Below are 22,968 nucleotides of genomic sequence, written 5' to 3' on the forward strand. Positions count from 1 at the left end.
TCTTAGAGAGGTAAATCGAATGCGTCAATACCTTCCACAAGTTGTTAAGATTTATTTATTAAAGAACGAGCTTGTGCCGTGCCAAAAAAAAAAAATACTACCTAGGTATAGCCTCTTGTAACAGCGAAGTAGAGCTCATCACAAGCTCACATTCTAACTTTCCTTTCCTTACCACACGCCAACCTCCAAATTCTGATTAGACGGTGTCTACGTCTCAATCTCAGTGTGGGCAACCTTCTCGTCGGCGATTGCGCCAGTCTCGTTACCGCTCTCTTCATCGACACCAGTGTGCTGGCGCGTTAGCCCAACCTCAGTCGTCGAAAATGCATCCGCGGGATCCCTATACGCGGGGATGAAGTTAACGGCGACAGCATAGGATAGGGCTGCGACGAAGAAGCATAGGGGGACGACCATAGCAAACGCGGTCTGGCGCGCATCGGCTGCGAGTCCCGTCAACGGAGGCACACACGCGCCACCCATCACTCCTGCTACAAGCCAGCCGGAGCCGCGCTTCGTGTGACGGCCCAATCCGCGCATACCCAATGCGACGATTGTTGGGAAACAGATGGATTCGAAGAATAGCGTCACGTACAGCATCGACATACCCGTCCAACCACGCTCGGTGATAGACGGTGCGATGAACACAACACACAAAGTCAGGAAAGTTAGGAATACCCAGCGAGGGCGGACATATCGCATCAAGATCGCGCCGAAGAAGCGACCCCCAGCAAAGCCACCTTGGGCGCCGGCAAGTAGGCGTGAAGCAGTGGAATCATCGGCAAGGGGCTGGGTATCGCGTACGTAGTTGATGAAGTAGCTGGCGATGGCGATCTGAGCGCCGGTGTAACAGAACTGAGCGAAGGCGGCATGGAAGAGTCGGTACTGCTTCCAAAAAGGCTTATCATCAGCGTTGGCATGGGTCTCGTTGGCTTGGTATGCCATGTCGGCGTCGGTAATCTCAGGAATGTCGGAGAGATAGAAGGCAAAAGCAAGCACGAATACGAAGATGGCAATCGCAATGTACACCCACTGCACGTTTCGCAGCGCCGTCACGTCGTCGAATTTGAAGAAGACGTACGAGCCCAACACGGGAGCTACTACAGTGCCAATACCGTTGAAGGCCTGAGATATATTGATGCGTATCTCAGCATATCGAGGCGGGCCGCAGACTTTTCATACGTGTAAGTATAATCACCATCCCTTATAGAGCTATAGAACCTACCGGTGATGTACGGGTTCGCAGCAGTCTCGAGGGAGCCAAGACCATTGCCAATAACGAAGATGGCCATGCAGAACCCAGCGAAAGACTTCGCCTGGATACATGGGAAGGCGATCAACGCACCGATACCTAATAATACGTCTAGTCAGTCGAGACGAGTTCATACTAATATATATGCATATGTATATACGAAGGTGTCACGTACCGTATAGACATAGACCCCATATGAACGTGGCCCGATAACCGTAGTGGCGCAAGATCCAGTTGGCATGACCGAGAGAGGCGAGAGGATAGGCGCTGCAGTAGACAATTAGCAATGATTCCGCACGTGTAACCCATGCGAGGTAGGCGTACCCGAAGTATGCGGCTTGTAGACCGGACGAACGCGATTTAGTAACACCAAGTGTGTTTTGGAAATGCTTGTTCAGCGTATCGAGAAGGCCTAGTTACAATAAGTTAGCCAGGATGCCATGCGCCATCGTATATGCGTATAACCCAGCACCGATTGTCACGCAAGGTCATGGTTACATACCGTAACTAAATCCCCAGAGGAAGAAAAGAACCGTTACGAGACAGATCGGATAGAGCGACTCTCGAAGAGTCAGTTCGGCCGCCTTCGTGCGACTGTCGTCTTTAGCTCGAAGAGAACGCCGCTTGATGAACTCCTTGAAGCCCATCTTGCCAAGTCGCGAACCGGTATGACTACTATAAAAAAGCCCAAGGAAGCAATCTTGGCAAGACTATAAGTGGTCACGGGTGTCACGGTAGAAATTGTGTCCCTACGGTAAATGGTGGATAGTGTCTTGAGCCGAGAACTCGGGAGTTGTCTTGACGAAGGGCAGCACCCTACTATTTATTAATATAAAATGTCAGCTCTCTACCTAGGGTCCCAGCGTCTTTCCCACGCCAGCCTACCTATGTACATACATAGGCGGTCACGGTTGAACGGCGGTACTACCTTGCTACTTTGATACCTGATACCTAATACCTGAGTGATATCTTACCCTTACTAAATACTTCTCATTCCACCCTAGCAACCACCGCCGTTGCTAATTCTCCATTTAAACTAACCCTTAGAGGCTAAGGAATCCGGGGGTCTAGGTGTGGAGAAAGACCCGAACCCCCTTTGGAGTTCTGTGGAGTTGTGGAGTGTGGAGAGGCCGCAATTAGCCCGAGGCCCGAATTCTCTTCGTAGTATAGTGCGATGGGGGAAGCGGTACTTGGGACCAGGCTGGCTAGGAATAAATATGATTTAAAAAAAACTTGGTTCGTCATAGCAGCGAAGGCTTTGGGTTAGTTGATCCTTTTTGTAGATCATGGGACCTTATTGGTTAGCATCCCTGCCGTGTCTTATGCCGTGCAACCCCCGTCTTGACTTTATATCCCTGGAAGTCTTCTTCCATGTTTCCAAGAACCTGACCCCAAAAGTAAGGCTAATGGCAATTACGACAGCGCGTCCCCATTTGTGCGATCTAACTATGCCCTTAGCTAAGGAGACACTTCCTATCGTGGACAATCAGATAATAGTTGCATGTATCGGACAATTTAGTGTCATGAAAACCTAGGTATGGATATAACTCCACCTCTTCGGTCATCCACAAGCAGTAGAACGAGAAGAGTCGAAGGCAATACCAAATGATAATACCGCCGGGAGTTCCACTAACCCACTAACCTACAACTAGTATCTGAGCGTCAAACTACATCAATGACGCCGGCTTCCCCGACATGCTTCGCAACCCCTCTCTAGCCTCCTCATAATCGCTCTGCTGATCGTAAAATGTGAATTGGAGAAGCTTAGCTTGGGACGTAGTCAAACGATGAACCAGGTACAACACGGGAATATCCGTCAAAGTTTGTCGCGATTAAAAGTACGTGTACGTAATATCTACATCAAACACACGAGAAGAAAATTACATGTAGGTACCTACTGACCAACTAATGTTATCTACATACCTTTTTGGTCCGCTAGTTCACCTCATTATCAAGTTTAAAAGGCGTTAGTATACTTTAGTAAGCGTGGATCCTCAACATAGAGGAGCAGAATAGCGTTAAAAGATACCCCATACTACATGTAGCCATCACAGTATGGGGTATATTTTTGACGGCATCCTGGAGGAGCTACTCCTAGTGTTAGGATAGTAAAGTTGTTCCCATGCCTTCTAGTTCCACCTCGTAATGCCTACCTGTTAATAACGCATCGTACAAGCGTTAAAAGAAAAAGGATAATAAATCCATAGTCGAATGAGATTTTATATCGTGACAGAAATGTTAATAAGGCCGTTTGCAAATACGTTTGCTACTTGGGTGGTTAATAAAGTATATTATTGGGCGAGTCTTTAAGTTTACCTACCTAGGTATCTTCTATGGTAGAAGAAATATATTTCAGAAAATCACTATTCTGTCGAATAATTCCAAACTTTTGGCAGCAATGTGTTTTTCTTCAAGCATTCGACTCCATAATCTAGCGATGAGATTTTCATTCTCGAATTGAATCGCTAGCCGCGTCTAGAGAACTATTCCCCCCCTAGATAATATCTCCACACCAGACCATAATAGGTAAATCCATTGCTGATATTTGTTTCGGCGAATTGCCACTTTTATCATTTCGCTGCTACGGAGTGTCCCTTGGGGAACTACTTTTACGAAACTTATCGATCAAGTTTATTCTTTATATAACTAGGCGATTACCACTCGACTAAGAATCATCTTCAAGATGCCCGGCGCGCTATTCACATGGCAATAAGCTACTTGCTCGCCTCTATGTTTGCTATCTACCGAATAATAAAGGCTTAAAAAGGCACGTTGGCCTCCGGGCACTCAAAGTCGGTGTAGCCGTGGCAGCTTAGAAAGCCGTTTTTCACGTATAGGAGGTTGTCTAAAATCAGAAGCCAACATTAGTATCTGGTTCTATTCACCAAAGCCTAACCAAACTCACCCAGCTGAACTGCCGTCTCTTGTGTTCCGCCGCCGTTGTGGTCGCCTTTTGCACAGGTACAGGCCAGCATACTCGTGCCTTGAGACGTATATAGGACACATCTATCGCATGAGTCTAGGAAGTGGCCCATCCTCTGAGGGCGTATGTTTCCCCCGTCATTAGTGTAACACCTTTAGTTATCAGTATACTCGGTACCGTACGGATTAATGAACATTTGGAAGTAGTATAATTCGCTTACATGCTGAGGTCTAGGAATGAGCAGCGTGACGCATGAACATCGTTGTACAAGCCGCCGCAGGTGCCTCGAAGATAATAGACGCCGGGTCTAGTTTGGGACTGAACTAGTTCTAAACTGTCGCTATCGCACTGGAGGCGAAAAGCTTTGACGGGGGTGCCATTGCCGATGCCGGGAACGGAGTTGGCAGAAGAGATAGAGGAGGTTGCGGATCCGCTGGGGTAAGGAGCAAAAGACTCGGTCGGGAAATGAGAGAAAGACTCGGTCGGTAAACCGGTTTGAGTCGTATTCGGGTAGGGGTTGAAGGACTCGCTCGAGGTCTTAACCAGAGTTTCGCCAGGGGCGGCGTAGCCTTGACGGACCTCGGCCACCGCAGACGTCAAAGAGGCGACGAAGAGGGTGAGGGTGAACCAAATAGTTATAAACTGCATATTGAAGGAATTGGTGACGATTGAATCAACCCGAGTGTAGAGTCTGTGAATCGTTGTTGATTCCTTGATCAAGTGCAACTGGGAAATTGGATGGTGGAGAATGCGCCAGCTACGTTGAAGAACTTCAAGTTCGAATTACAGGCATTTACCGCTGGAGGTTAATAATAGGTCATGTAGGTACCTACCTAAGTAGTAACGTACGTAGTTGCCTTTAGTAGCAGTTTCCGTCGTGTAACTTCCGAATGTATCCCTTCCGTCTCATATTCAGTTTGGCAGTGCCTTAAATATTCTAGGTTAACTCTTAGGGCGATACGAGCCCCTATCCTAAATTTACTAACACGAATCGCATGTCAATATACGGCGGAGGTCTTGCAAGAGACCATATTTATCCTCAATATATGAGCTAGCATAATCTACATGAAGTCCGCCGATGCCCAAGTTTCATAAGCAATGCATACAATACCAAAACCCCTGAGGTAGGACGATATAGCATAGATCCCAGCCCGTGGTGTTTGGCGGCGATAAGCTCGGGTCGGATCCGGCTCTCAAAACTTGAGCCATTATCCCGGGTGGCGGCAAATACACATTAGAAGAAGCATCTGCCATTCTCTAATCGTAGCAGCGATACGGTATGATAGATTCCAGTGTCTAGAATAAGTATGTGCAGAAATTGACACCTATTCGGGTGCTTAAAGGAGGGTGTACCTATGATACATAATGTCAGCCGCATCGCGGTTAAATGGCATCTAACCTAATACCCGATTTAACATGTGGTTCCTTTACCCATTCTCAGTGGTCTAAATCGCTAAGCGGCGAGGCTTGCTGGATAATGTACTGTGGCTCAGGCGGACTTATCGGCGAATCAATACCCGAAATATTCCCTAAGTAATCCTTATCGACCCGCTTTGATAGGTTTTCTTCGTCCTACCGTCCCACTCTTTCCGCCATCTTCCGGCCAAATTGTTAATTCTTTTTTTCTGGAGTCAACACACACGACGGCCTCTTCCTGTTCCTTCTAAAAAGCCTCAAAGCAGCATAAATCCTCGACTAAGGCATCACCAATTGGGCCTCTCTCGTGCACGACTTGACTATTCGTCGTCACTTCTTCTAAACTCTCCTCTCAATTTAATTTTCTTTTCCATTTTTGTCTCTGCCCGGTATTCACAATGGCTGCCGCAAAGGCTGTTAATGCGCCTGCTCAGGACAGCAGTCTTTCTCTCTACTCTAAATTCGCCCTTGCCGGCGCTATCTGCTGCTCCGTCACCCACGGCTCGCTCACCCCCGTCGATGTGTAGGTGTTAGGTCCTTTCCCCCCTTTGTTGGCGTACCTCCGGACCCGCGGCACTCGAACTACAGCTCATTTCACTTGCTTTCCGGCTATAATTATATGCGCAAACTTCTTCAGCTAATACGGATTATATACAGCGTGAAGACCAGAATCCAGCTTGACCCCGTTACATACAACCGAGGTCTCATTGGCGGTATCCGTCAGGTCGTTGCAAATGAGGGTGCTGGTGCCCTTCTGACCGGTCTCGGCCCTACCTTCGCTGGATATTTCCTCCAGGGCGCCTTTAAGTTCGGTGGATATGAATTCTTCAAGCAGCAGTCGATCAACGTTCTCGGCCTTGAGAATGCCTCTCAATACCGAACCGGCGTTTACCTTGTCTCGTCCGCCTTCGCCGAATTCTTCGCCGACATTGCCCTCTGCCCTCTCGAGGCCACCCGTATCCGTCTCGTTTCCGAGCCTACTTATGCTAGCGGCCTTGTGAGCGGTTTTAGCAAGATGCTCTCGCAGGAGGGTATCGGTGCTTTCTATGCCGGCTTTGGCCCTATCCTGTTCAAGCAGTAAGTATATATACACCTGGGGATCCAATTGAACAAAACTAACCCAACATATAGGGTTCCTTACACCATGGCCAAGTTCGTTGTTTACGAGAAGGTCGCTGAGACTATCTACCGACAATATCCCAAGGAAAAGATGTCTAATGGTTTGCAAACGACCGTCAACCTGGGATCTGGTCTGATCGCCGGTTTTGCTGCTGCCATCGTCTCCCAGCCCGCTGACACTATGCTGTCCAAGATCAACAAGACCAAGGGTCTCCCCGGTGAGAGCACAACTAGCCGTCTCATCAAGATTGCTAAGGAACTTGGTCTCCGCGGGTCCTACAGCGGTATCGGTGCTCGTCTCTTCATGGTTGGCACTCTAACTGCCGGTCAGTTTGCCATCTATGGCGACATAAAAAAGGCATTGGGGGCGGTAGGTGGTGTAGAGATCTCCAAATAGATTTCAGGATAGAGTAGGAAGTAGGGCAAGAGACGTAGATTTGATGAAGTCGCATCAATTGTAAATATAGAAGAAATACTAGACTAATGTATCACGTGTTCATCACGTGGTTTCTATAACACCCAGCTCTGAACATGTGTTAACTCAGATGCCATAGTTTAAGGCGACTTCTTTACTCTTGAAGATGTCTTAATTTGAAGCGCGGCCTGATACAAAAATCTCCTGGTACCAGTCTTGGACCCCGTCTCCTATTTCATGGCATCTTCCTTGCCGCTTTCATCATATTATTGGAAATATCTATTAGCTTATTCGGTCTTGGGACGGCGACTGATAATAGCCTGCATCATTACCTCTGGACTCTAGTACCGTCCACATGCTTTGTTGGATTGTCCCCTGACCTCGGGTTGTGCGACTTTGAATTACGCTGCTTAGCACCATTAGATTTCCACACCGAGCAGCCTTTTTGTATCTTTCGCTGATGAGTTGAGAATCAACCCTCTTTGGCGCTCGTTAAAGGATTGCCATTAGAGCGGCATTGAAATGCTCATTCTGATAGGGCGCCACATCTATTGAATTTGACATCGAACAGCATATGAGTCGCCCTTCAACCAATCTATCCATATGCTCTAGAAAACCAGAAATATTTGCAAGTACAAATAACGTTTCCTATTAATATAATGTTTTATAGGCTAGTTTATACGAATAAATGATGATGGTGAGAAAATACGTGTGTTTACCATCGATACGGTGGAAGATGAGAAGAGTGTCCGATGTGCACGGACGGCCAGTCCGGACTTTGGTGGGCCCATCGGGTAGAACCAAAACGGCCCGAGCCGATAGAACTGACATCACTGCTGCTTTAGCTTTTAGTACTTAGGTACCTACATATACTCTCCTGCTCTTCCAACAACCTTAGGTTAATATTCTCTTAATACATATTTCTATAAGAATGGCTCTCGCAAATCGAATGAAGCAATATGAAACCGCATTCAACGTGACGCTACCTATCTCGTCTCCGATCGTTCTGCGTATAGATGGCCACTGCTTCTCACGCCTCACGGCCCAGACATACTTTCGGCGACCCTTTGACCAGCGCATTCACGATGCCATGATTGCTACTTGCTCTGACTTTCTACTGAACTTCTTCCCCGATGCTACTGTTGCTTACACGCAGTCTGACGAAATCACGCTAGTGTTTCCGAGAGGTGATAAGTTCTTTGCCCAGCCGGTGCAGAAGATCGCATCTCTGGTTGCTGGCTATTGTAGCGTGCGGTTTAATGCGCACCTTGCAGCTTCATTAACCCCGGATCTCAGAGATCAGCTCCAAGGCGGGGTTGAGCTCCTGCTTGGTACCGTATACTTCGACGCCCGGTTCTTTACTGTGCCGAGCATCGAGGAAGCTCTGAACTACTTGCTTTGGCGATGCTCTGATTGTGCAGTAACGAGCGGCATCAATGCGCTTGCGAGTACCTTACTTAGCGATAGCCAAATCCGCAATAGGACTTGCGAAGAGCTAGTAGAGATGATGCGTCGGGAGAAGAACGTCATCTACGAGGAAGTCGTACCGAGATGGGCAGTCGAGGGATGCCTTGTGAAGAGGGAGTTATATCATCATGAGCTCCCGGATACTCGAATAGGCCAGACGGGGAAGAAGTCGGCGATGACGACTCGCACCAGTACGGAAGAGAGGGGGGTCAAAGAATTCACTACGGACAACCTCAAATTAGTAACAGAAGAGTATTGGAGTGACATTGGTTCTTCTTCAGTTTCTAAGAGGGTAGTTCCTATTATCACTGATAACAGCTCTGTTGACACTGCAAATGCGACTATATTCGGTCCCAACGTCTACGTATTCGATCCGAAGATGCCCGCAGCTAATATCCAGGACAAAGTAACAGCCATCTTCAAGCAGATGGAAGCTAACGAGTTTGGGACGGAGAGGTATGCTCTTCTTTTTAAACCGGGAGTCTACAACATACTATTTGATATAGGCTTCTACACGCAGGTCGCTGGACTCGGTAGGAATCCAGACGATGTGTTGATTGAAGGCGGTGCCAACGTTCCGGCCTACTGGATGCCGAACCGTAACGCCACGTGTAACTTTTGGCGAGCATTCGAGAATTTTTCTATCAACGCCTCGGCGGCCACTAATAACACTACGACGATTGCAGTCTCACAAGCCGCTCCACTGCGGCGCATACATGTGCGAAGCTCGAACGGTCTCTGGCTATTCCAGGTCGACCCGAGCACGGGAGCGGGAGGTTGGGCTTCTGGAGGGTTTATGGCCGATTCAGTAGTTGACTACCAGGTGCTTCCCGGCTCGCAGCAGCAATGGCTATCACGAAATAATAAATACGGTAGCTGGGCTAACGCCGTGTGGAATATGGTATTTGTCGGTGACTCCAGTGCACCTAGCCAAGATAACTTCCCAGCTTCCCCATATACTACCGTGGATCGGACTCCTATCGTGAGGGAGAAGCCTTTCCTTTACATCACAGCTCAGGGTCAATATGAAGTTTTTGTGCCCGCATTACAGACCAACACAAAAGGGCCTAGCTGGACGGATGGGTCTTCAACGGCTGGCCTGTCTATCCCTATTGACCGATTCTACATTGCTCAGCCCTCCACATCCAGTGCGGCAAGTGTCAATTCGGCGTTAGATTCTGGGAAACACGTCATCTTCGCACCGGGAATCTACAAACTTGACCACGCCTTGCGAATTTCCCGGGCGAACACCATCGTCCTTGGACTGGGTCTACCCTCGCTTATTCCAACATGCGGTCAACCAGCTCTAACCGTTGCCGACGTAGAGGGTGTGACGCTCGCGGGTCTTATAATTGATGCGGGCGAGATTAGTTCACCAACTCTCGTCGAAGTCGGACCGCCGAATAGTTCAGCCGATCACGGGACAAACCCGACGTTTCTCTACGACTTGACGATACGAACGGTCGGCCACGCCAAGAACGAGGTCGGCATCATCATCAACAGCTGCAATGTAGTCGGCGACCAGCTTTGGCTGTGGCGGGCGGATCACGGCGACGGTGCAGCCTGGGACGTTAACCCTACGAGCAACGGCGTGGTGGTCAACGGCGACAACGTGACGATATATGGTCTGTTTAACGAGCATCACAAAGAGTTTCAGACAGTCTGGAACGGAAATAATGGCCGACTCTACTTTTACCAGTCTGAAATCCCCTACGACCCCCCTAACCAGGAGTCATGGATGAGTAAAGACGGGAGGGCCAACGGGTTTGCCTCGTACAAGGTCGCCGACAGTGTGACGAACCACGAAGCTTGGGGGCTAGGCATCTATTCGTACTTCCGGGACTCCCCTACAAAGCTGGAGAACGCCATCGAAGTTCCGGAGGTCGAGGGCGTCAAATTGCATCATATGACCATTGTGTGGTTAAACGGAGTGTCTGGTAGCGAGATTACTCATATTGTCAACGGGGTTGGTGGCCGTGTCTATGCGAACCAGCCAGAGTCTGCGATGCGCCAAACCCTAAACGAGTTTTCGGGTGGTAGCAAGTCATAATCTGAACTTGGGACTGCAGCATATCTTCTGATAGTTTCGTAAAGGCTCGTTTCTATGGTATAATCCTACCTAATTATCTGATACTTGCTGGTAAGGCTCAACCTGTGCTATATCGGTAGCTTATTGACAGCTAGGATTATGGGATAGGATTTACATATTCAAGGTTTAATCGCAGCCAAATATTTCGTCAGCTTAGCTCTCGGTCACGTCAGTCGCACGCCAGTACGCAATGAATAGGCTTGGCGAATACATATCTTATAAGAATATATCTGAGGATGCATGGTATGACCTGACATGCAATACCTCATCCTCCAGCACCTAGCATCCGGTCTGAGTGGGAGGGGAATGTATTACATAGATCATATGACACGTGTAAAGCCCGAATGTTTTCGATGGGACCATTTCGAAGTTTAGACGTTATCTCCGATACTCTGACGGACGAATAGAAGGTACGAATGATATTGGTTCAAGCTTCAAACCCCAGGACCCCCAATGCATACGTCTCCAGTGTGGGTAGATATCCCCGCGGTTCCGGAGTTACCCACGAGGGGTCTTGTACATATGTAGTTCCTAGCCTAGTCGTGCTCAGGCAGCCCATGTAAGGTTAGTTAGGATGTTGCATCTTCATGCACGTCTAAACGCGTGTGTATGTATATACTGGCAGCCTGCTATACCCAGAGGCTGAACTTCATACGGTACCCAATAATAGATATTAGAATGTTGCATCGAGAGTTGATGTCTATTAGTGTTGGTCTTTGCTTTCGTGAAATATTAACTACGTATACATATTAAATCGATAAACGCGATGCTATGTCTTCCGAGTAATTAACTACTCATTACGTCACGAGTTTTTGCTATCTACCTATGTATATTTGGCGATAATATACATGGAGGGGTCTGCGTTATGAACCCTAAGAGATCTGTGCCATCCTAGATAGATTGCGGCGGCGGCGATGGCTTGTTATGATATGTATAATCCCAGACTTGTAGGATTGTAAATTTGTAAGGCAGGTGACGTTGTTTGTACGACTTCTACTACGCGTAAGTTAGTGCACAGAAAGATCTCGCCTTGAGATTAGGAATTAGAATACAAAAGAATGGCGCTTCAAAAATGCATTAGCAATTGGATTTGGGCACAAAAACTAAAAAGAAAAGAAAATGTCCGAAAATCGCTGGAGCTACTTAGCCATATGAAGATCGGTGGAGACCGATAGCTCCCGAAGTGGTACGATAGCAGCATGATAATACTAACAATCACAGCGACTTGCAGCTTGCTTAGGAGGTAGGTTTGGTACCCAGCCTTCTTAGGCTTGTTAGGTAGTAGTAGCTCCTTACCTAGGTGCTAAACCAGGCAGTAAACCACTACATATGTAATCGTCCAGGCACTTTAGCTTTAACCATCCCCGGTTTCCCCCATCTAATGTTCCTTCCACAATCGGCGTCAGACAGCCGCTCGTCCTAAGCACACTACAGCACGCTAGGCTTTAGGTACTTAGTCGGAGTGACTAGGTAGTATCCCATCCCACAATTTAAGTTCGAATCGGAACTCGGAGATATCAAGATTTGACTGACATTTTATTGCATTCTCCTCTTGCTCAATCTCTGATCAAAGCCAACTCCTCCGTACTCTATTAATAACAAGCACAGAGGAGGGAAAAATCAACAAGGAAGAAAGTTCACCTAACGTCATCATCATCTAAAAGTCTGTTGTACCTCAATCTCATCTTGTTGCTCTACTCGGCTTCTTCAACCTTCGTGTTTTCCCCCAACAGAAAGTCCGAATTTCGCTAAGATTAAACAACCTCTGTCGCTACTAATTCATAAAGCCGAGGCAAAGAAATTCTTGTCATATTTCCCTCATTCGAGTCCGCCCACCCTAGAAAACAAACGTCCTATATTCTCATTCCCAATCGCAATGTATGCCACACGAGTTCTACGCCAAGCGGCAGCACACGCCGAGCGCACTCCCTTGATTCGCTTCATTGGCAAGCGATCCGTCCCTGGTATGTCCTTTGAAATATTAAGAAGAGCCTGGGTTTAATGCCCTCTTCCTCAACGTAATGGTTCACTTTCTTGCTGACACTAATTCACTCTCGTAGAAAATGTAGACCACACCCCGCAACCGCACCCGGCTTCCCCCAGTGGTGCCCTCCCGTCTGGCTTCGGCAGCGGCGGCAACTCTCACACGTCTTTCTCCTCGTACCGTGACCACGCTCAGCAGCATGGTCCTCTACGTAAAACCATTGGTGCTGCCGGTGGCATTGGCGCCCAGCCGGCCGCCCACCTAGGCCCCGTCGAACCTCCAAAGGGCATCTACTTCGACCGCAACCAGCTTCCCGAGCGCTTCCGCCGCGTTCCCCTCACAGCAGCCGAGATTGAGGCCGTCGAAACAGGCGGCGCTGCTTTGTTCGGTTGAGGTCCCGCTCTATCTTGGCGGGTATAAAGCGCAGCCGTGCCCGTGCGAGTATGACAAACATACGACGTTGTGAATTCGACAGAGAAGAATGGCAGGCAAGTTGTGTTGCTTGGCGCTTCTGATGGTTTATAATTTAATGGCATTCAATGATGAACGACATAGAAAGCATCGAGCCATGACCGTCTAATGGGACGAACTGTTCAGGTGAATCAACTGCACCTATGAGGGGTCCTATATTCTATGTTACATATCCATGGCTTACGCAAGGGCGGGGTGGTTCAACTGAAATTAATTCCCAGCATTGGAGGTGCGTCAAAAGATTTATGTTTTTGTGCGGTCGCCATAAAGGGTTTTAGCATGAATTTGGCGCTTCGGGGTTCATCGTATGGGGTATAGAAGCATGGGAATGAGGAGATGATAGCCGAGACGACAGTTCGCGAGAAATATGGATACCTCGTGGTCGTGTGAAGGAGAAAGTTGCCTTATTTTCCTTTGCCATGATGTGTACGATGTTGCTAAGAGATAAAATACAATAGGATGGTTGTAAATTATATAACCCCAGCAGTGGGTTGGAATGTAGATCACTTGTCTGTGAAAAATGGGACAATGGTATCGAAGACCGTGCTTGAATCGTTATGTAGATTTCCGCATTACATACGATGGAGCCTGTGGAAACCCAAGTATAGAATGTACCTATCATAAGGGCATCTCTGAGCTTTAATAGTCTTCAGTATTACCCGTGCTATTCGTGTTTGCCAAGACCCATTTTACTACTAAATGTTTGAATCTAGGCAAAGGTATTCTAATCTCATCGCCAGTAACGCCCCCAAATTGCATATTCCTCTTTGGTGCCGCGGAACTTGAAACCAATCTCAACTACGTCTCGAAACCCTTCTTTGGCTTTTGGTTCCTTGAAGCGAGAGAAGTATGCATTGAATGCGAGGCCGGGAAGCGCTGTGCGGGCTTCTGGGTTCATCTGCAGTTGTAGTTTATTTAGCAACAGTTTCTCCGTATACCATGTAATATTCCCACGGGTAGGAGGTGAAGATTGAGTATTTTTTATATTTCAAGTGTACATACCGGCTTGTTGAGAGCCCGGACAACGTCGTTATGCTCGCACAGCGCTTTGGGTACGTTGAACCAGACGCAGCGAATGGGCACGTTATTCTTGCGCGCGAATTCGATCCATTCTTTTCTACCGTCCGTATCGGCGTTTGTGTTGTCTTTAGGCATTCCTCTTAGCATAATATTCCTAGGTTGCTTGTAGTAGAAAATAGACGGGGGGAGGATTGGTATGATATGCACAAGGGACAAAGTCGCCTACCAATAACTATTGAGTTCCCTTCGCCAAGGGACTCTCCGGCGGCCTTGAAGCACTTGGCCCGAGTCTTCAGCGTATCCTGATTCACACGTTCATAACCTAGCGGCTTCAAATTTCGCCAGTAAAACGTACTTTTGCCGGCGCCAGGCGGTCCGCAGAACAATACGATATCCTGTTTATTAGTCTTCTCGAACAGGACCTCACTACTCCCACCACTATTGCTACTATCCGCCTCCGCCTCGAAATATGGAAAAGATGCTAAGTTAAAATCTCTCGCGAATTCCCGTGGTGGTTCACCAAGGAAGAACTCTTCGGGCGTCACATAGGTGATGCCAACATTATGCGCGAAGTTACGATCCGAGCAGCTAAAATCCTTCGTAGCGGCCACACCCGTCCTACCAGATTTCAGCTGCGCCGTCCGGCCACCTGCGTCGCCCACAAAAATGCTACCCGCAAGGTCAATCTCGTCCTCACGTAGACCGTAATCCCGGCAAAGTTCTGACCACATGCCAGCGCGTGGCTTGCGAAAGCCGTCGTAGCCGGTAGCAGCGTATATGGTGGTGGGCAAATCGAGTTCGGCAAGCACTGCGCTACACTTCTGCTTGAATTTATCGACTTTGACTTTACTACCAGCCTTCGGTGCCTTAGACTTTGGATCCGGGTGCAGCGTTAGCCCGCCTTGGTTGCTAAGAATCACCACTCGATAGCTAAGACGTGTAAGCGTGATAAGTCTAGAGAGATATTACAACTGCAGTCGCGTACTCTTCTTCTGCGTATAGTTCTTGTAACCGGGACGGCACGCTGGAGTCCCACCACTTCCAATCGCTAGGATCGTCTGTAAATTTCTTGCCTGATACCGTGGTGATCAGGGTCGAATCCTGGTTTAACCGTTAACCTTGAGCACGATCGCTATCCGTCGAAACCAGGGGGGCGAGAGAAGTTAAGAAGGGAGAGAATTGGTCTGTACCATATCGAACGCGGCTATCTTTCTCCTCTTCCTCCGATCGGACTCTTCCATCTTTTCGGGCTCGTAACGACCAACAAGCAAAGTAGGCGACGAATCGCTACCATCGGGAGCGCGTTCGGTCCAGGTCGTCCGGTCCTTTGGTTTCTGGGACGTCGGGGTGAAGAAATTAGCCAGGACATTTTCTAGTGGTAGCATTACAATTAGCAAAGAATGCGATTAGTCGAGGAAGTTCATAGGCCACACACGAACTTGATATGTTACTTTGGGTTTTGCGCTTTGCAGGTGGAGGAGATACGGACTTTTCTAGCCCTTTCCGCTTGCTAGTATTGGGAAAAGATGATGCCATTCTGTAGAGTATTTGGTGGCTTGGTGAGGTTGTTGTCTTGGGTATGAAGTAGAAGATGTTTGAGCGTGTAAGTGTGTGAACAAGCGCGAGCTTGGGGAAGTTGTAGGTGCCCATGTCGACATGGTACACGTATGTACATGATGTACGTGTAAGTACCGAGGTACCTATTAAGCGGTTACCATAATACCTGCACTTAAGCCACATCATACATAAAGTTAAGTACGAAGCACGGCCCGAAAAGATTAAAAAGGTCCTTGATCGAAAACCCAATGTCCGTATATAAGTGAATATTTTGAAAAGGAAGAGGTGCTGCCACTTACCTACATGTAGGTAAAGCATTTAGTATGTAGGTACAAACTTCAAAGCTGATAGGTACCTAGGTACCTTAGGTAGTTACTAATACTTTTTAGTACGATATACTTCTGTCTTCAAGTTTACCGAAATAGATAAACACATGCACCTGCAAGTTATAACAGGGTATACCTATGTACCTACTGTTAGGTACCTACCCTACATATTAGATATTAGGTACCTACGGCATGATGCAGTGTATAAAGCATACCTACATGTATATTGGAAATACACTATACTACACCCTATCGCGCTCTTTCCTTACCCCTCCCCCATATCAACTATTACTATTATCACGACGTCTCAATATTGCCAGCCTCGAATATTTAATATTTCTTCTCCAGCGTCATGTTGTCGCTGTCGTTCTCGACCAACGAAACATGCAAGTTCATCAACCTCCCCAACCCAATTCGGCACCTAATCTATCGCCACGTAGGTTTACCTACAAACACTTTTCTATATCTTGACATCCCCCGATCCAGCCGTAGTCCTTATAGCGGAACCCACCAGGACCTTGACGATGTCCTCAACCTCTTGCTCGTCTGTCGAGTTATTCATGTTGAGGTATCGTCGTATCTATACTCGGCCAATACCATAGTCACCCACAGCTTGGGTCCTCTTATAAGGCTTAACACATCTTCTCTCTCACATCTTACTTCCCTCAAGATCCACCTTAATGTTGCTGGTACCAAGCATTGCGGACAGAGGTATTGGGGATATGATAGTGAAGGGCTGAGGGATTCCGACCCTCTTATATCTCAGTGGAAGGCCGCTATCGACCATATTGCCCCTCATATCAAACCCCGGCAGTTGGAATTAGCACTCATTTGCGACTGCGAGCCTAGACGGGCGAATGCCGCAAATCTCGTCTTAGCACCTCTTCGTCAACTGCCTATCCTGAGGCGATGCCATATTCGGCTTGGGTGTAAACCTCACCGTCAACTTCGCCAACTAGCCTGGAGTGCCGCTGAACGTGCTGTTGGCCTAGCACCGCCGTCCACATTTCAGTTTCTACGTCTGCCACCCGAGATACGCATCAGGATCCTAGAGTATACAGATCTTGTAACGCCCTTCAATAAGATTCGATGGAATCCGGGAGCAGGATATCATACCTTTAGAGAGTGCGACTCTCGTAAGTACGGACCGCCGTATTGTCACCCAAATGACCACCGAGCTTGCGTATCAAGCAAGGATGCCGGCAAGAGCTGCCTGGCGTGTCCTCACGGCGATAGTAGGGTAAGATATGGGCCCGAATCGCACTGCTGGCGATGTTTCCACTACGCCTGCCAATTTTATGACTGCGAGAGGCGTAGCACGGCAGGCGACCAGACCTACACGGGGTGCTTCTGCTCCCGCCGCCACGCCGCATATTCGCCTCTCTGTCGGTGTTGGGCTCCCCCTACTGCTTTCTTTCTCGTCAGCCGGGCTTTTCGAGAGGCTGCCGAAGCTGTTTTCTTTGCTCATAATCACTTTGTCGTCCGCACCTTTTGTTATTACAGTCGCCCGTCCTCCCTCGTAGGTAATACCACGCTGCCCCCTAAACGATATCCTGGATGCGAATTCCTCAGTGTCATACCCATAGAGGCGATACGACATCTACGATCTCTAGAAATAATATTTGATGACCAGGGACATTTGGCCCGTTACTCCCCACCTCCGTTGCGTTCTTTCGGTAGCATCAAGGACGGGCTTAGTCTACAGTTTCTCCAGATTATTGCACTACTGCTACCCGCCAGGGGTCGAAAAATGGGCATCGTAGCTGCTGAGAAGGGTGTGGACTATGTGGGAGATCTAGCAGATAGATATATATGGCCTCTCAGCCGCGCCGATCTTGTTTCTAGGGCTCAGACACTTGTCGTAGAGATCATCGACGTCGTCCCGGATATATTTTACTATGTGCGGTCGCCGTCAAATGAGTTCCCCATACATATGCAAGGCCGCTTACTCTATTCGAATTCTCACACGGCTCGACTAATAACAGGTAACTTTACAAGCGGTACCGGGAGCGAATTAGGAGATAGTACCTCTGGAATGCACGACCGTCAGCTAGTAGAAGGCTTCTGCCTCTATGGTGACATAACTTATCCCGAGTTCGAATTTTAGTGTTGCTCATGGGCTGTACAGAAGATCGTGATAGGTCTGCCTCCTATTCTTCGTCATGGGAGAGGGACTCAAGGGAAACCAACTTGGATGGTGGGTATGGGATTTGAAGGTAAGTTATTACTAACAATGAGCTTTGCATATATCTCTGTATTTTCACAATCTTCTCCATTGCTAGATAGTCACAAGAATCTAATCAAAGCAGAGTTACGACCCGTGAAGAAAGAGACCATTATATTTTAACCCTATGCCTTCTAAGAAGCAACTACGATCGAGTTGTAGTATCTTTATTACTCTTCCATCTTTATTGTATTTGGGGCAATAGACTTAGCATATTTGGCAACTTTTATCGTTAGATCTCAAACATCATATTCGGCCTAAACAACTGAGATATACGATAATAGTCTAATAAACGAGGATTGATTTACGCGCAATTTCATCCAAATGTATAAGTCAGTCTTCATCTAAAATATGCAACCTTAGATGTATGAGATGTTAATGAACTTCCAGCATGTTTGCTGCCCAATGGGCTTATATCTAGCGAGGACCGTCCCCGAACAAGACGCGAATGAAGCCGAAAGGAGTATCGAAGGTCTGACGACCAAAGTTGAAGGTCAATATAATCCTAGCAATACAGTACCCCGACGTACATATCGGTTGTTATGGTCCTTAGAAGAGAGTATGAGTCAAAATATTGAGTTCGTTAGTAACTTGCATTGGTGAAGTCATACCTAGGTCTACCTAGGACAACTTGGTTCGCATTATCCAAAGACGCACCGATATAGAAGTATTAAAGATGCCAGGTTAGGTACCTCCTAGTTATTCCTAAATAGCCAAACTGTCCAGCACCACTAAGGTTATGAGTCGCATATAACTCGCATTATAAATTTATGTAGAGCTAATGCCGCAGCTAACAAGGCTTGCAATGTCTTCCGGTTAGGTGAGATGACTTATTTGTCTATTAAATATCAAGAAATTTCTACCGATTAATCGAGTACTTTAACCATATCTGTATTAAGACTACGGGTTCCAACTAATAGAACCTCTTATATTGTAAGTGTCTAGCAACATAGTTATAAACAATCCGAACATCGTAAATACCTTACCAGGGCTTTGAATAGGCTCGTCAAGATGATGCTCAGGTTAAGTTTGTAATAAAAACGCTACGGCCCAGATTATGACGTTGGTAAACATACGGAGAGCATGGCATATCTAGAAACTGTAGTAAGATAGACTAGCATCAAAGACTTAACACAACGTCACAACATTGGCTTCGGTTCTCCAAAAACCCCTCCTGCAAGTATAAAGTGGAAATCAACTCACTAAGAAAGAACATAAAGACTATAGAACTGTAAGGCTAGATACCCCTAGCTTACACCAAACGGAAACAATATTGATAAGGTTGTTCCATCCTAAGCTTTATGCGTCGGGCTCATCATTGGTCACCTTAGTAGTTTGCCGACTACAAGAATCTATGTGTGATTAAGATACTTCTTCTTCCCAGTGAACGCGTAACCTCGCCTTCCTAACATAGCCTCTATTATAAACTGAATCTCGCAAAGCTACCTAGATCTAGGAGCGTAGGTAGGATAGAGGATATTTCGACCCTCGAGGTAAGCCTGACCAGACGCATGGAAATATGAGAAAATCTTTCATTATATTTCTGGGGCTCTACTCCGTAGCAGTCTGCTTACTACCCGATAATCCTGACTATAGTTTATAAATCTGATCACGATATCTATCTGGCCTCTCTGACTGGTGCCCACCTACCTTGGGGTTACAAGGTCTTAATCTCGCATTAGTGTTGTTTCATTCTCTTAACTTCAATACGAGGGTTTTCTCAAGCCATATGGAGTATTATAGAAAGATAGTCTATCCATCCATCGAATCAAATAGCGTATGATTCTGTCACGAGGTGGAACTAACCAGTAGGGAAACGACTTCACTGTTCCGCGAGGAACTCTAATCTATCTACGAGAGTCTGTATCTATGCATACTGAACGTGTCCTTTGTTCCAGATGTCTCATCTAGAATCCTGGCATATTCTCTATAACACTAATATAGTTACATCTGATCTCAGACTCCCCCGCTCTCCCCACATCCTAATAGTCCCGTAGAGTCCCATCACGGCTCGATCCGGCCGGCATACGGGCGTTAAATTGCATTGCCAAGGAACGGTAACCCAAGTTTTTTCAATGCCGAGTTAGAAAGATTAGGTAGGTGGTTTTGGAGACTGACTAATGTGCAAGTCCTTACGAGGTTTAAATCGAGACTGTTCCACTCACCAGACGCAGCTAGTAGGAGACTTGAAGGGACCAGTAACCACCCATAGAAAATTAGGAAACATGAGCGTTATAGAAAAGCTCAACGAGGAGGTTCAACACCAGGGGGAAATAATTACGGATGCGCCAGGGAGCTGCGGTGTCGATGAAGAGCAGGCCGTCTTGTTTAGACAGTTTTCTGCGGCGAGCTCGGATTGGCATCGCGAGATAACAAAGAGGCTCACTAAGAAAGTAGACCTTCGTCTGCTTCCGATGCTAATGTTGATGTACATGCTCAACTTCCTTGATCGAAGGTGAGTCGTGAGAAAGCTTCGCGCTGAATATTCTTTGGAACCTATCTGACTAAAGGGGAGCAGCAACCTTTCACAAGCTCGTCTCGGGACGTTAGAATATGATCTTGGCATGACGGGCACAGACTTCAACCTAGCGACGAGCATCCTGTTCGTCGGGTACATCCTCATGCAGCTTCCATCGAATCTTCTGATAACTCGAGTGTCGCCCTCGGTTTATCTGGGGGTAGTTATGACAATCTGGGGAGCTATATCTGCGGCTCAGGCGGCAACTCGCACGTTTGCTTCTCTAGTCATCTGTCGATTTTTCCTTGGCTTTGGTACGTATCATATTGTCGAGCAATAAAGATAGTCTCCCTACATTGCTTAAGCTGCTTTGCTATTCCTTGCCTTCTCTCATACATCAGGGTGCAGTTTATGGTGGACTCTCTGCATGATAGAAGCACGGGCGTTCTAAAGTGGCCTGCTCTTGAGCCAAAGCGCTAATGTATCTACAGCGGAAGCGCCATTCTTCCCAGGTGCAATCTTCCTAATGTCAAGCTGGTACACTCGGCCCGAGCTGGCCCTTAGGATCGCATGGTTCTACTGCGGGCACTCGGTGGCGAACGCGTTTGGCGGTCTCTTAGGTGCTGGGGCTCTGGGCAATTTGAACGGCGCCCATGGCATTGCTGGATGGTAAGCATCTACCCACCATATAGGCAAACTGGCTAACTGAAAAAGGCGATGGCTTTTCATAATCGAAGGTAGCATAACAGTCTTTTCTGCCATTTGTTCGGCCTTCATCTTGCCAAACTACCCAGCTACGACGAAATGGCTGTCTCCAGAAGAACGCGCGTACGCGCAGTGGAGGCTTATCAAGGACGCGGGAGAGGTGGATGTGGCCGACGCCTCGTCCATCAAAGAAGGGGTAATGCTGGCACTGCGCGACCCGCGCCTATACCTATTCACATTGCTGCAGCATGCGTCGCTCCTTTCGCAGACGTTTCAGTATTTCTTCCCAACCATACTGCAGACTTTAGGATACGGCAACATCGAAACCCTGCTCCTAACCGTACCCGTCTGGGTAGTATGCTTCCTGGTTTCCTTGGTCGTGACTTATACATCCGGGCGCTTCGCAGACCGCAGCATTCACATTATATGCTTGGTACTGATTTCTGTCGCGGGCAACATTATTGTAGTAGCCACGCTCAATAATGCAGCTCGTTTCTTCGCCTTATTCCTCTTGCCAATGGGTGCGGTTCCTGCTTATCAGGTGATTCCCCCCTATTCCCTTCAGCAAAGACGGTGATACGCACCTACGTATATATTCTGTTCTACCAAAAGTCGTGGGCATGGCTAATTTGGAGAATGTCCAAACTATAGATCCTTCTCGCCTGGGTAGCTAACAGTTTCCCACGCCCTCTGGTCAAGCGCAGCGCCTGCATTTCCTTCGCCAACATGATCGGAAATTCGGCCAATATATATGGCACCTACATGTACGTAATTGGCCGCACCGAGTTCTGCACATAACCTCGTGATGGAGCTTAGGCTCTTAGCAATGTACAAGAGTGCTGACCGCAGACTGTGTTTAATCCAAAGGTATCCATCTGTCGACGGGCCTCGATACCTTGCCGGTGGAAGCGCCACAGCAGCCGACGCGCTTCTTGTTGCCGTCTTAGCTATTATCGCGAGGCTTGTGTTGCAGAGACAAAACAGGAAACTGGCTATCCGCGAGGCTTCCGAGTCGGACGAGCTCCAGGCGCAGCCCGGTAGCCCAACTACAACTACTCCAGTTGGCTTCAGGTATATGCTCTAAAACTAACCGGGCTACCCCGTTAAGGATTGCATACCTTAGTCTATCCAGCATGCAGGTCCTTTGCTGCGGAATCGGGGAACTAGAGCAAGTATATATACTAGGTATATATATATATATATACGAGGTTGGGCATTGATGTGTGGCGTATTCTCGAGTGATCCATGGTCATACTTTACGTTGCCGATCTTTCAATAGACTTTCTGATGGCTGGATTATATTATTTGCAATTGGAGTGGCACGTATGGAGGCAGTGAATCCTTCTTGACGCCTCGAATACTACCCCACCGTGGACGTTTTAACATTGAGCCATCCGATATATGCTGTCAAACTCGAGCTGCCCCCCTCTCCCCCTCTACTCTTTGCAGAAGCCACAAAGCACGAGGAATCTGTGGGTAGAAGATCTAGTAAACCGAACATACCGTATCATATATACTGTATCATCCACCAACCGTAACCCCAAA

At 47.6% G+C, this 22,968-nt stretch overlaps 8 protein-coding genes across 8 annotated transcripts; 5 read left to right on the forward strand and 3 right to left on the reverse strand.

Moving 5' to 3' along the window:
- Nucleotides 1-39: 39 nt before the first annotated feature.
- On the reverse strand, nucleotides 40-2,068 carry F4813DRAFT_364873 (MFS general substrate transporter). Its single transcript, XM_049243856.1, has 5 exons — nucleotides 1,752-2,068; nucleotides 1,574-1,661; nucleotides 1,425-1,516; nucleotides 1,223-1,348; nucleotides 40-1,169 (listed from the first exon to the last, which is right to left on the reverse strand). The coding sequence occupies exons 1-5, from the start codon at nucleotides 1,894-1,896 to the stop codon at nucleotides 208-210; spliced, it is 1,413 nt and encodes a 470-aa protein (XP_049098232.1). The 5' UTR covers nucleotides 1,897-2,068; the 3' UTR covers nucleotides 40-207.
- A 1,940-nt stretch (nucleotides 2,069-4,008) lies between these two features.
- Nucleotides 4,009-4,820, reverse strand: F4813DRAFT_390949 (uncharacterized protein; the record flags this gene model as incomplete). Its single annotated transcript, XM_049247086.1, has 3 exons — nucleotides 4,009-4,094; nucleotides 4,155-4,324; nucleotides 4,393-4,820. The coding sequence occupies 3 exons, from the start codon at nucleotides 4,818-4,820 to the stop codon at nucleotides 4,009-4,011; spliced, it is 684 nt and encodes a 227-aa protein (XP_049098233.1).
- Nucleotides 4,821-5,730: 910 nt separating this feature from the next.
- On the forward strand, nucleotides 5,731-7,844 carry F4813DRAFT_364879 (mitochondrial phosphate carrier protein Mir1). The gene is made up of 3 exons (XM_049243857.1): nucleotides 5,731-6,111; nucleotides 6,246-6,665; nucleotides 6,720-7,844. Exons 1-3 carry the CDS (start codon nucleotides 5,987-5,989, stop codon nucleotides 7,102-7,104), a joined length of 930 nt encoding a protein of 309 aa, XP_049098234.1. The 5' UTR covers nucleotides 5,731-5,986; the 3' UTR covers nucleotides 7,105-7,844.
- Nucleotides 7,845-7,968: 124 nt separating this feature from the next.
- Nucleotides 7,969-11,366, forward strand: F4813DRAFT_364881 (glycoside hydrolase family 55 protein). The gene has a single exon (XM_049243858.1). The coding sequence runs from the start codon at nucleotides 8,054-8,056 to the stop codon at nucleotides 10,637-10,639; it is 2,586 nt and encodes an 861-aa protein (XP_049098235.1). The 5' UTR covers nucleotides 7,969-8,053; the 3' UTR covers nucleotides 10,640-11,366.
- A 1,188-nt stretch (nucleotides 11,367-12,554) lies between these two features.
- Nucleotides 12,555-13,055, forward strand: F4813DRAFT_390952 (uncharacterized protein; the record flags this gene model as incomplete). Its single annotated transcript, XM_049247087.1, has 2 exons — nucleotides 12,555-12,642; nucleotides 12,739-13,055. 2 exons carry the CDS (start codon nucleotides 12,555-12,557, stop codon nucleotides 13,053-13,055), a joined length of 405 nt encoding a protein of 134 aa, XP_049098236.1.
- An 808-nt stretch (nucleotides 13,056-13,863) lies between these two features.
- On the reverse strand, nucleotides 13,864-15,803 carry F4813DRAFT_390953 (PNK3P-domain-containing protein; the record flags this gene model as incomplete). Its single annotated transcript, XM_049247088.1, has 6 exons — nucleotides 13,864-14,031; nucleotides 14,136-14,278; nucleotides 14,380-15,083; nucleotides 15,139-15,254; nucleotides 15,344-15,525; nucleotides 15,593-15,803. The coding sequence occupies 6 exons, from the start codon at nucleotides 15,801-15,803 to the stop codon at nucleotides 13,864-13,866; spliced, it is 1,524 nt and encodes a 507-aa protein (XP_049098237.1).
- Nucleotides 15,804-16,240: 437 nt separating this feature from the next.
- F4813DRAFT_140461 (uncharacterized protein) lies at nucleotides 16,241-18,419 on the forward strand. Its single transcript, XM_049238831.1, has 2 exons — nucleotides 16,241-18,252; nucleotides 18,346-18,419. Exon 1 carries the CDS (start codon nucleotides 16,389-16,391, stop codon nucleotides 18,141-18,143), a length of 1,755 nt encoding a protein of 584 aa, XP_049098238.1. The 5' UTR covers nucleotides 16,241-16,388; the 3' UTR covers nucleotides 18,144-18,252; nucleotides 18,346-18,419.
- A 1,658-nt stretch (nucleotides 18,420-20,077) lies between these two features.
- Nucleotides 20,078-22,736, forward strand: F4813DRAFT_364891 (MFS general substrate transporter). The gene is made up of 6 exons (XM_049243859.1): nucleotides 20,078-20,715; nucleotides 20,779-21,032; nucleotides 21,210-21,387; nucleotides 21,433-21,964; nucleotides 22,075-22,187; nucleotides 22,291-22,736. The coding sequence occupies exons 1-6, from the start codon at nucleotides 20,381-20,383 to the stop codon at nucleotides 22,505-22,507; spliced, it is 1,629 nt and encodes a 542-aa protein (XP_049098239.1). The 5' UTR covers nucleotides 20,078-20,380; the 3' UTR covers nucleotides 22,508-22,736.
- The last annotated feature ends 232 nt before the right edge of the window (nucleotides 22,737-22,968 follow it).

The sequence above is a fragment of the Daldinia decipiens genome (assembly GCF_022478715.1).
Source record: "Daldinia decipiens strain CBS 113046 unplaced genomic scaffold F4813scaffold_24, whole genome shotgun sequence".
In the NCBI taxonomy this organism is placed as follows: Eukaryota; Fungi; Ascomycota; class Sordariomycetes; order Xylariales; family Hypoxylaceae; genus Daldinia; species Daldinia decipiens.